Below are 12,023 nucleotides of genomic sequence, written 5' to 3'. Positions count from 1 at the left end.
TTGGAGTTTTGTTTCTCATGAGGTGGTGAATTTTGTTAATGATTTTCATGCTCGTGGTAAATTGCCCAAGGCTATTACTGCTTCGTTTTTAGCTTTGATTCCTAAAGGCGATAATCCGCAGCGAGTTGAAGACTTTAGGCCTACCTGTTTGGTTGGTTCCTTGTATCGTCTGATTTCAAAACTGCTAGCGGGAAGGATACGGGTGGTCATTGGAAAGTTGATTTCTAGCAATCAATCGGATTTTATTCAAGGGAGGCAGATGATGGATGGGGTGGTGGTCCTAAATGAAGTTATTGATTATGCAAAGAGAAAGAAAAAGGAGTGTTTGCTTGTGAAGGTGGATTTTGAAAAGGCGTACGATTGCGTTTCTTGGGACTTCCTTAGATACTTATTTGGTCGGATGGGTTTTGGTCAAAAGTGGCTTTCTTGGATGGAAGGTACGGTGTTCTCTAGTTCTCTCTCTGTGCTAGTCAACGGTAGTCCAACTACCGACTTTATGGTCTCTAGGGGTCTCAGACAAGGTGATCCTCTCTCTCCTTTTTTATTCTTGTTGGTTGCTGAGGGTCTAGCTGGTCTAATGAGGAATGCGGTGACTTTGGGTGGATTTCGTGGGTTTCATTTTTCTGATTCTATCCATTATGAGTTGCTCCAATTTGCTGATGACACGGTCATTATTTGTGATGGTTCATGGAACAATTTATGGTGTATCAAGGCGATTTTGAGGGGGTTTGAATTGGCTTCTGGGCTTTCCATCAATTTTCTTAAGAGTAAGGTCTTTGGCATTCATGTTCCGGAAGACTTTTTGATTGCGGCGTCCGGCTTCTTGCCTTGTGATATTGGGCATATTCCGTTTTCTTTCCTCGGTATTCCGGTAGGTGCTAATCATAGAAGGAAGGAGGTTTGGTCTCCTATCATCTCAAGACTTAAGAGTAGACTTTCTTCTTGGCGTGGCAAGAATCTTTCTCTTGGTGGTAAAGTTACTCTTTTGAATTCGGTCCTTAATAATATCCCTATTTTTATGCTTTCTTTTTTCAAAGCACCACGCATTGTTTTGGAGGAGATGATTAAAATTCAAAAGAATTTTCTGTGGGGCAAAGGAGATGATAAGAGAAGTATGTGTTGGGTTAGTTGGGACAAAGTTTGTCTGGCTAAGGAGGATGGCGGGTTAGGAGTGAGGAATCTGGAGTTGTTCAACCTTGCTTTAGTTAGTAAATGGGGTTGGCGTTGTCTTGTGGACCGTGATGTCATTTGGTCGGAGCTTTTGTTCTTTAGATATGGAGATCCTTTGACTTACCTTCATAAGGACGTGGCTGCGAATGCTCTGAAAAAGACATCGTTGTGGTGGAGAGATGTCAGGCTTGTTTGTAATCTCAAGGTTAATGGTAATCCTTGGTTTTCTGGTTGTTTTTCTTACAAGTTGGGAACAGGTTTGCGGTTAGAGTTTTGGAATCATTGTTGGATTGGTAGTACTCCTTTGAAGTTCCTTTTTCCGCTTCTTTTTTATGGTTGTTCTTCGAAGGATTGTAGAGTAGCTGATATGGGCTTTTGGGAAGGTGATCAGTGGATATGGGATTTTGGTCCTGATTCTGTTGATTCGGCAGGTGGGCTGCGTGATCGTTGGCTTAGCTTGTTTTCGTTACTTGTGGGCCTTGCTCCTTCTCAGCATGTGGGGGATTCGGTTGTGTGGTGGCGTAATCAGGACGGTTCCTCAGTTAGGAATTGTTTTCGTAGGTTGTATGATTTGATGGTGGTGGGTTTATTGGTGGATAGTGATAGGCTGTTGACCATTGGTTGTTTGTGGAAGGCTAAAGTTCCGAATAAAGTAAAGATTTTTTGTTGGCGTTTTATCCTCAATAGTTTACCTTCCAAAACGGAGTTGTTTCAGAGAGGTGTCATTCGAGACGCGACTCAGCTTCTTTGTCCGGTTTGCTCTTTGTTTGACGAAGATTTATTTCATCTGTTTTTAAATTGTGCTGGAGCGAAGCAAGTTTGGGAGTTGGTGATTAATTGGCTTGGAGGTAATTTCAGTTCTTTTGGAAATATTGATTCGGAGCTCTCTTTGGTTGACCAGGTTTGTTGTAGACTTTCGGGTTTTCTTCAACCTTCCTATTCTTTGTTCTTTTGGCTTTTGGTGTCTTGGTGCATTTGGCGGGGTCGTAATAATCTGGTTTTTTGTAATAAGAGGTGGCTAGTGGATGATATTATTAGTGGTATTAAATCTTTTGGTTGGGATTGGTTTTCGATCATTGCCAATAGAGGTTTAGAGTTGGATAAGGCTTTGTGGTTTGATCGGCCGTTTGAGCTGGTAGGCCTTTAGTTTTTCTTTCCGTTGGTGTGGTTTTGTTGCTGTTTGCTTTCTTGTTTTGTATTGGGTTAGCACCCCTTGTGCTGTTTAATACAAAGTTGCTTATCAAAAAAAAAAACATCTCTTTCTCTTCTATTTCTTTTATCTTTCTCTTATACCAAACAATCACCCAAATTTACTCTATTTCTCATCTAGTTCTCTCTTTTCTCACTCTTTCTCATCTCTTTCTCTCTTTTCAATTTCTTCTCACAACCAAACACACCCTTAGTATTCAATAAATATATGAAATCCGATCTTTAAAATAGGTATAATCATTGTCTCTTTAAAATAGGTATAATTTACAACTTAAATTTTGACTATTAAACTACTAGACCAAAAACATTAAAAAAAATTAGGGGAATAACTTCTCTACCCATCATAAAAAGTTAGTAGTGTACTTTCCACAATTTATATTACATCATTTAATTTTATCTTATTTAATTAATTATTAAATAGTATATTTTTTTGTTGTTTTCTAAACATTTTAAATTTAAGGTAATTTTATCCAATTTTTTGAGTTTGATAGATAAACATTTAACAAAAATTAGATATAACAATCAACATGAGTAAATAACATTAAAAGAATTAGATATAACAATCAACATGAGTCAATAACATTAAAATTAGATTTAACAATCTACATGAATAATTATTGTTTTGCTTTTGAGTTGATATCGCTTTTGAATTCTCAAAATTAAACATTAAAATTGATATAAGAGGGATACAATGTTTTGCTTTTCTTCCATTCAAAAGTGGATTTAGCAACTTGAAAAACCTACTTGATAAAAATAGCGGTTAACTGATAAGTTTGTTGATAGTTTATAGTTTATTACTGATGGCTGATGACTGATGACTTATAGCGGATGATTGAGACTGATAGCTTATAAGTTAATTGAAGTGTTTGGTAAAATTAATGGTTCAATTAACTTATAAATATAAAATGACATAAAAGATATTTAATATATTATTATTTTATTTTAAATTAAAATAAATTATAAGGGTTAAAAATGGATTTTAATTAAAATAATAAGGATAAAAAATGAAGAAAAAATAATAAGCTATAAGACATAAGCTAAAACGCTATTTGAAATAACGTCTAGAAAATAAGCCATAAGCTAGGAAAATAAGCCATAAGCTCGTGATGAAAAGAGCGTTACCAAACGTGTCTAATTATTATACGAACTTATAAGACATAAGACATAAGCTATAAACTTGAAAACATGTCTTACCAAACTCATATCCGGCACAAGTAAACTATTTGGTGGGGTTATAATCTCAAAAAGAATATTGTCTCATTCAAACCTACTAATTAACTGAGTATTGAATGGGTACAAAGTATAATTATCAAAATTACTTGGTAAATTGATAGTAAAAATTATAATTTGTTTCATATCTCTTTAAGAAAATCTCTAACTTTCTTTTTAGGTTAGGTTTTTCTTGATTTTCTATGCTTATTTCAACCTTTTTATTTATTTAAAAATATTTAGCTTCTTTGAAATTTAAAAATAATAGCACATATTATAGGCAAGATTATAATAATAATCATAATATATATATATATATATATATATATATATATATATATATATATATATATATATATATATATATATATATATATATATATATTGAAAATTTACAAAATAAGATGATGTCAACAGAAAAAAAATGTATTTTAAAATATTCTATCCTATTAGTATTCATTTAAATAATTATATTTGATGAAAAAATATTTTTAAATCAAATTATTAATTAAAGTTTAAAACTAAATTTTTAGAAAATAAATAAAATAGTAGTTAAAAATTATCATGATAAGAAATTATAAATTTAAGTTATTTTTTAAAAATTATAGTATAAATAATAGATAAATAACTGAAGTGCATATCTACACTTATCCGTACTATACACCAAAACCAAGAGCTTTCATAAATAATAAATTAAATAATTAAAAATTTACACTAATATGTAAAATATATTTAAGTTTTTAACATGTGCAAAATTATATTCAAATATAATATATCTTATAAATTTATTAGATACTCCCTCTGTCCCAAATTATAAGAGAAATTCTATTTTTTGATTTATTGAATAATTAATGTATCTGGTCTATATATAGACCAGATACATTAATTATTAAATGAATCTAAAAAGTGAATTTCTCTTATAATTTGGGACGGAGCGAGTATTTTATAATAGAAAAAATATATACTAATCTTCTATAAAATATTAATGAAATTCATAATAATATTTATTAGATATTTTATTAGATATTTTTTTAATTTTTTATTGTGATTAGTATTGAATACAACTGCGTTATAATATTTATAAAATCATTAAATTATTATTATTTAATTGTTTTAAACTATTAAAAAAATTAAATGCATATTATAAAAAAACCTGCGTTAAAAAAATTAAATGCATATTATAAAAAAACCTGCGTCGGATGGGTAGTTTACTTAGTATTGAATAAATATATGAAATTCGGTGTTTAAAATAGGTATAATCGTTGTCTCGTTAAATTGGGTATAATTTACATTACTAGAATAAAAACATTACTTCCTCCGTCCCACAATGAGTAATCCAACACACAATTTCACACAGATTAAAAAAAGTGTATAAAAGTAAGAGAAAGATATTTTTACTATAGTACCCTTACCATGTGTTGAGAATTGTTTTATGTTAATTAAAGTGTAAAATTGAAAAAAAAAACTATTAAAAATTGAAATAAATCATTCATTTTAGAATATCATTTTATTTCAAATGAATCAGTTATTATATAACGAAAAAAATTAACAAATTAGACATAACAATCAACCTGAGCAAATAACATTAAAAGAATTAGATATAACAATCAACATTATTCAACAATCAACATGAATAATTATTTACTAAAAAAATAATAAACCAGTGAAGAAAGCCATATTCAATGTTTTTATTGGGCTCTAGTTTTCCTTTTTGGATCTATGTGCGTTCTTATCTTAAAATAATAAGGAAAATAATGTAACAATGGTAACAAGTTTTCAGTCAAATATCTAGAAAAATGTCATTAAAAAAAAGAAAAAAAATTAAAGCTTAGAGGAATATTCAATTATTTTATTGCTCCAGTTTTCTTTATTTTTATTTTTTTTGGTAGTAGAGTTTTCTTTATTCTTATCTTTACACCTACGTCCATTCTTATCTTATAAAAAGAGGTGAAATAATGACTCTGGGTTATAAGTTTTCATTTAAAATCCTACAACAATGTCGCGTTTTTCATATTTTATCCATATTTTATTTTTCCTTTCTAGTTTAATATTTATTTCTCATGCTATAAACAATGGTTTTAGTGTTGAACTCATTCATCGTGATTCGGTTAATTCACCATTCTATAACCCGACACAAACTAAGTTCCAACAAATAGTTAATGATGTACGTCGTTCTTTCAATCGTGCCGATTATATCAATAAAAAATTATATCCTAATGCAAGCAAATCCGAGTCATCTTTGATATATGATTATGGTTTGTATATGATGAGTTATTCACTTGGTACCCCGCCATCTAAGCTCTATGGTTTTATAGATACGGGTAGTGACTTGATATGGACTCAATGCAAACCTTGTAATATATGTTATAACCAAACCTCTCCTATTTTCAATCCTTCAAAATCTTCAAGTTACCAAAGTATTCTATGCTCTTCCATAACTTGCAAATCTATGGAAGGTTATTCTTGTTCTAATGATGGAGAGACATGTGAATATATTGAGGATTATGGCCGTGGAACAAAGACACAGGGAGATCTTAGTATGGAGACTCTTACATTAGATTTCACCTCTGGCTCTGTTGTCTCATTTTCTAAAATTATAATAGGTTGTGGACACACCAATACTATGACGTTTGAAGGTCAAAGTTCTGGTATAATCGGCCTTGGATCGGGGAATATGTCAATGGTAAACCAATTAGGATCTTTAATTGATGGAAAATTTTCATATTGTTTAGCTGTTAATGACTACTATAGAAAGTTTAATTTATCTAGCAAACTCAATTTTGGACATGTTGCTGTTGTTTCTGGTGATAATGTTGTTTCAACTCCTTTCGACAAAAAACAACAGAGTTACTTTCTAAGCCTGGAAGCATTTAGTGTGGGAAATAAAAGAATAAAATTTGAAGGGTTTAAAGGAGTAAATTCTTCTTATAACATCATGATAGACTCGGGTACACCTCTAACTCTTTTACCAGAAGATTATTACTATAGGCTAGAATCAGCTGTTATAGAAGCGGTAGAATTAGAGCGTTTTCAAGATCCTACCGGTTCATACAGGGTTTGTTATAATACCACATCCTCTCAACATCTAAAATTTCCTGAAATTACTGCACATTTTATTGGTGCAGATGTTAAGTTAGATGTTAATAGCGCTTTTGATTTGATGTATGAGGGGATACAATGTTTTGCTTTTCTTCCAATTAAAAGTGGATACGGCATCTTTGGAAACAAGGCACAAGTGAACCATTTGATTGGCTATGATCTCAAAAAGAATATTATTTCATTCAAACCTACTAATTGTACTAAGTATTGAATAAGTGCAAACTATAATTATTAAAATTTCTTGGTAAATTGATAATAAAAATTATATTTTGTTTCATATCTCTATAAGAAAATCTCTATGTTTCTTTCTAGGTTAGATTTTTCTTTATTTTCTATGCTTTTTTCCAACCTTTTTATTTATTTAAAAAATATTTAGCTTCTTCAAAATTAAAAAAATAATAACACATATTATAGACAAAATTATTATATATATATATATATATATATATATATATATATATATATATATATATATATATATATATATATATATATATATATATATGAGACGTATCAAATGAGAACTTTGGTTATTATAAGAACTGGAAACTTTTAGTAATAACCATACGATTTAAACCATTGGATAATGTCATACCCCAAAATTTGCCCACATTATTTCTCTTATTCAAGTTCCAAATCCACATGCAAAGCTCCTAGACAATTTCTCCTATACAAAGATCTGAACTAGGGTTTGTTTCTTTAGAAGGAAAATCATTGAATCAATGACTCAAGGTGGTTCCATAGGGTCACAAACATCCCAAAGTATCTCCATGTAAAGTTTCAAGTCAAACAGAACAGGTTGGTCCCTCAAATCATGATTAGGTCAACAGTTGATCCCCAAGGGCAAAATAGTCATTTCAAGTCCAAGTACAGTCAAAGTTCAAGATACTTGGTTAACAGCATCCTCATAACCCTAAAATCATCATTTGATCAAGGGTTGATCATGATGATGCAAGGAAAGATCAGAAAAGTCAAAAGTCAAAAGTTACTATTTTGGGCATGAGTTGAAAAAGTCAATCAAACTTTGAAAATTCACCAAATATTCATACTTCATCAGAAAAATTCCCACTAAAGCTTATTTTGAAGGGAATTCATTCCTCTATCCAATGGTCCAAGAATCAGAGCTCATAGGTCAATGGTTTAAGAGATATGGCTTCATACATTATAGGTCCTTTTCAAAAGTCAACAAAAAGACACTTTCTTCAGAAGGTCATAAAATGAGAATGAAAAATGATTTTGACATGGAACCAAAGACATGGGTTAGAGGACTCTCTAAGGTTTCCAAAATGTCTTAGAACACTTCCATACCTCAAAAATTGAGGGAGATAGGCCTTGTCAAAGTTAGATGATTTTGGAGGGAAAATGTGAAGAAACTTGAAAACTTTTGCAAATGGGCCTGAGTTATTTCAACACAATCTTGATCCTCAAAGTATCCAAGGGCCCAAAACCTTTTTCCCACGACATTATATGTTTTATTTGATTTATTATGAATTTTTAATTCATTTAAAAAGGACTAAAATCAAATAAATTATTGGAAAATCAAATATTTGATGGAAGAAGGGATTTGGATCTTATTTAATCATCAAATATATTCTAAAATCAATCCAATTTCGTGCAAACAAGATTTGGATAGATAAGATTGAAATTGATCAATTTTAAGAAAAATCCATAAGCAAAATTCAATCAAATCTCCCAAGATAGAAATCAAATATTTACATGGATTCCAGCCATTCTTATTAACCTAATTCACTCTCCCATATATAAGCAAGGGGTGCAGACCTAAAGAGAAAAAAAATTTGGCTTTCAAGAACCCTAGTTCCATTCTCCAAAACTCAAGAACAAGTCCAATCCGGATTCAAAGATACAAGCAAATTCAAGGTGTTCTATCGATTCAAACACGTTCCTAAGACATCTTTGAGTGTGTCTCAATCGCTTTCAGGCTTTAAAACTTCAAAAACGAAGCATTGTAAGTCACACTTGGTCTGATCCTAATTTGCCTCGATTACATTGTTTCAAGCATCCATATCATAATCTAATGGCATATTTGTGTTTAGTTTAATGTGTTTATGGTTTCTGGATGATTTGGTATGTTATGGTGCTGTTTCGGGCAAGATGCCATGTTTAGGGTTCTTGGTTCGAATTGGGGCTTTTTTCTACAGGTAAAATTAAACCTAATTGATCCCATGGTCGTGTTCGTGATGACCAGACGGATCGAATGGTGTAAGTGCGCCAGATTTATAGGATCGTTTAGTCCTATTCGTTATTTTGTTCTTGAGATGCAGGGTCTTTTATAGCGCTTCAGCCAAAAAAGCGCTGTAAAATCTATGTTGCAGGTGGCCTCTTGAAGAAGATGACTGCGTGGCGCAGTCTGGTTGGCTGGTTTGAATAAGCTTCGCGCGCGTTTCTTGGTTGGACCAGGATGGATCGCATGCAACATGAAACACGCACTAGCGTGTACCCTCACGCTCCCAGCCGTCTGATCATCACCGTCCTCAATCCAACGCGCTACTGCGTGCGAGTCTATCATACACCATACGCGTGCGATACACTGAATCCAGCTGAGTGTTTTTTGCAATTTTTTTTTTTTATTTTAATTACTATATCCCCTTTATTTATTTATATATATATATATATATATATATATATATATATATATTGTTTCTATTTGTTTTTTTTTCCATAAAAACCATTATATTTTATTTCCAAAAACTTTTTCTATTATAAATAATAATTCATTTATTTTGTTTATTTTCATTTATATTATTTATTTATTTCTTATTTAATTATTTATTTATTCAAAATTCATATTTACTTTGTTTTAACTCTAAAAAATTCTTAAAAAAAAAATACATGTATGTTCGATTTTATTTTTTTCCTTTCCGATTTAATTAATTAGGTCGCGAGACCAATAATTAATTAAATCGTTTATTTTTTCTTATTCTATTCGTACCCTAATCAGGGTTTACGAAGATCATGCCCTACACTAAAAATCTTCTTCTTCTGTGCCTTTTCAAGGTTAGCAACATGATTCGTCCCGAGCGCGCGCCTTCAACAAACCTCGAAGATAAGTGTGCTGCTTTATTTAATCTTATTCTTTTAATTGATTTGTGGTTAGGATTTGCCTTGCGTTCACCTTCTCGTTCTGCCTTGTCTTTTCAGGGTTACCTCCGAGGTTTCCTCCGACTCTAACCATATCAGATCAAATTAGAAGCTAAGTGTCTATTTACTTTATTTATTTTTTAAATTTCATTATTCTTTATTTTTAGGGTTATAATGTTTGCCTCCGAACCGATAATGCACTCACCCTGTTTCTGTTTGCCATTTTTCCGCCTTTTCAGGTTTGCCAAATGTCAAAGCCTCGCATAGTCGGTAACTCTAAACCCTAATTATTACTTATGTCAGACTTATTTATTTATTATCCCGCTGGTTTCAATTCCCCTTTCCTCCGCTGGTTTCAATTCCCCCCTTCCCTTTATTATTATTATTATCACTCTATAACTGCGTGGTTAGTAATTTAGGGAGTGCAACTTTAAATCGAATTAGCCTCACTAATTGTAAGATAATTTAATCGAATTAATCACGTGATTGTTGCACACACGCACACCTTTTGGGTAACCCTCTCTGTTGCCTTGTTGCCTGTTGCCTGTTGCCTATTGCCTTCGTTTTTCTGCAGAATAAGCCATGTCCCTCGAATTCGAGGATACCTCAGCCGTGTTGCCTCGATAAAAAGGTCACGACCCTAATGATGCTGCCTTCGATACACAAATGACCTCGACCCTCGGATGTTGCCTACGGAAAAAGGCTGAGGTATCTTCTGGCTGCCTACGAAAAGGCTTATTCTGATCCTTGCCTTAGACTACCTGCCCTTCTATGGCATGGGATAGTCTTATGGTAAAGGATGTTTCGATGACCCTTAAACTTCCAAATGGAAGGCTTCCTGCCCTCATGGCAAGGATAGACCCTTTCGCTCTGAAAGGCTGAAAGAACAGATTTCTCAAATATAAGGTAAATTGCTCTTAAATTGCTTTGCCTTGCTCTAAAATACTTTCAAATATTCTTTCTCAAAATTCTTCAATATGGCTACGCTCATTTACGAGCTAAAGTCCACACCTTCTTCTTCTACCTTTCTGAAACAAAAAGAGCAAAGCAAGTTAAGAGCCCATGGATAACCATGGATGCAAAGGGTGCCTTACACCTTCCCTTTGCATAATTACCCCCCGAACCCTATTTTATTTAAAAGGTTTTTCCTGTTCTTTTAGCCTTTCTAATTAAATTTGGATAAAATAAAAGTCGGTGGCGACTCTTGCTATCCGCAACATTTCAATAAAGTCAGTTCACCGTATTACAGAACTGGCGACTCTGCTGGGGATATTTCGATTAAGAGGGGTTACCTTAAAAGTTTAGGATTCATTTTAAATGTTTTCTATTGATTGCTTTGTTTGTTTTATTTTTCAGGGGCGTTTTGGGAATTAACTGAAGGACGAATCCTATACCCGGATTCGAGTGCACCTTAAGATAGGAGCGGCATAGTCATGGAGACCTCCCTTGTGCATGCTTGGGATTGGTCAAAATGAAGTTCGCGCTTGAGTTAGGCCTCCACTGGTTATTGTGTACCTCTTTTGCATGAGAGAGGTTTACGCATGTATCTTTGGGTGCGTCGGAGCTCAAGGACCTTTAGTCACCTTTAACCCATCTTGGCCTTTAGGAACGTGGTGGGGGGACTACTCTTGATGCATGTTAAGGGCATAGTCGCTACCCGATACTACAACTCAGATAGGTTCTCTCTCAAAGTATCATTGCGTGGTATGCATGTACCATGTTCGAGGGTGCTTTGGAGGGGCTGACAATTCTGAGTAACTTGGTAGAACCCGTTGCTGATATCATCCTTATCCTTAGAAGTACCTTTGGGGAAGGGTAGTTACCCGGTCATACTCCATGCAAGCCTTTAAACTTAAGGACTCTTGTGTGACTTGTTTGTTATCTAACCTTTCCATTTCCTTGCAGGATTTACTGGTAGGACATTTTGTCCTCATTACCCTATGCTTTAACCTTTTATTTCCTTGCAGGATTTGCCTGTAGGACATCTCGTCCTTATGACCTTATGCTTTACTTAATGCATTGCATCGCACTCGCATTACCTCATGACATCATAACATAGCATGTTAACTAACCCTTTCAAGGATCTTAGGGATTTAGGGCGCACAATTTCAGGTACTCTTATCAAGGACTAAAATCCTAACAAGGGGCAAGAGGATTTACTTTCCTCTGGCCATGTACCTCCAAATTCAGAAGTATCCCGAATCAGAGGCGATGACCCACTCGATATGGTGAGCTTG

At 33.1% G+C, this 12,023-nt stretch overlaps 1 protein-coding gene across 1 annotated transcript; it reads left to right on the top strand.

Moving 5' to 3' along the window:
- The first annotated feature begins 5,584 nt into the window (after window positions 1–5,584).
- Window positions 5,585–6,899, top strand: LOC131651421 (aspartic proteinase CDR1-like). The gene has a single exon (XM_058921088.1). The coding sequence runs from the start codon at window positions 5,585–5,587 to the stop codon at window positions 6,896–6,898; it is 1,314 nt and encodes a 437-aa protein (XP_058777071.1). The 3' UTR covers window position 6,899.
- Window positions 6,900–12,023: the final 5,124 nt, after the last annotated feature.

The sequence above is a fragment of the Vicia villosa genome, linkage group LG2, assembly GCF_029867415.1.
Source record: "Vicia villosa cultivar HV-30 ecotype Madison, WI linkage group LG2, Vvil1.0, whole genome shotgun sequence".
NCBI lineage: Eukaryota > Viridiplantae > Streptophyta > Magnoliopsida > Fabales > Fabaceae > Vicia > Vicia villosa.
The sequence above is the reverse complement of the archived record's forward strand: the minus strand, read 5'-3'. Positions and strand labels throughout refer to the sequence as shown.

Bases quoted from the DNA above. Each gene is read 5' to 3' on its own strand.
- LOC131651421 (XM_058921088.1), top strand. From the start codon at position 5,585: ATGTCGCGTTTTTCATATTTTATCCATATTTTATTTTTCCTTTCTAGT.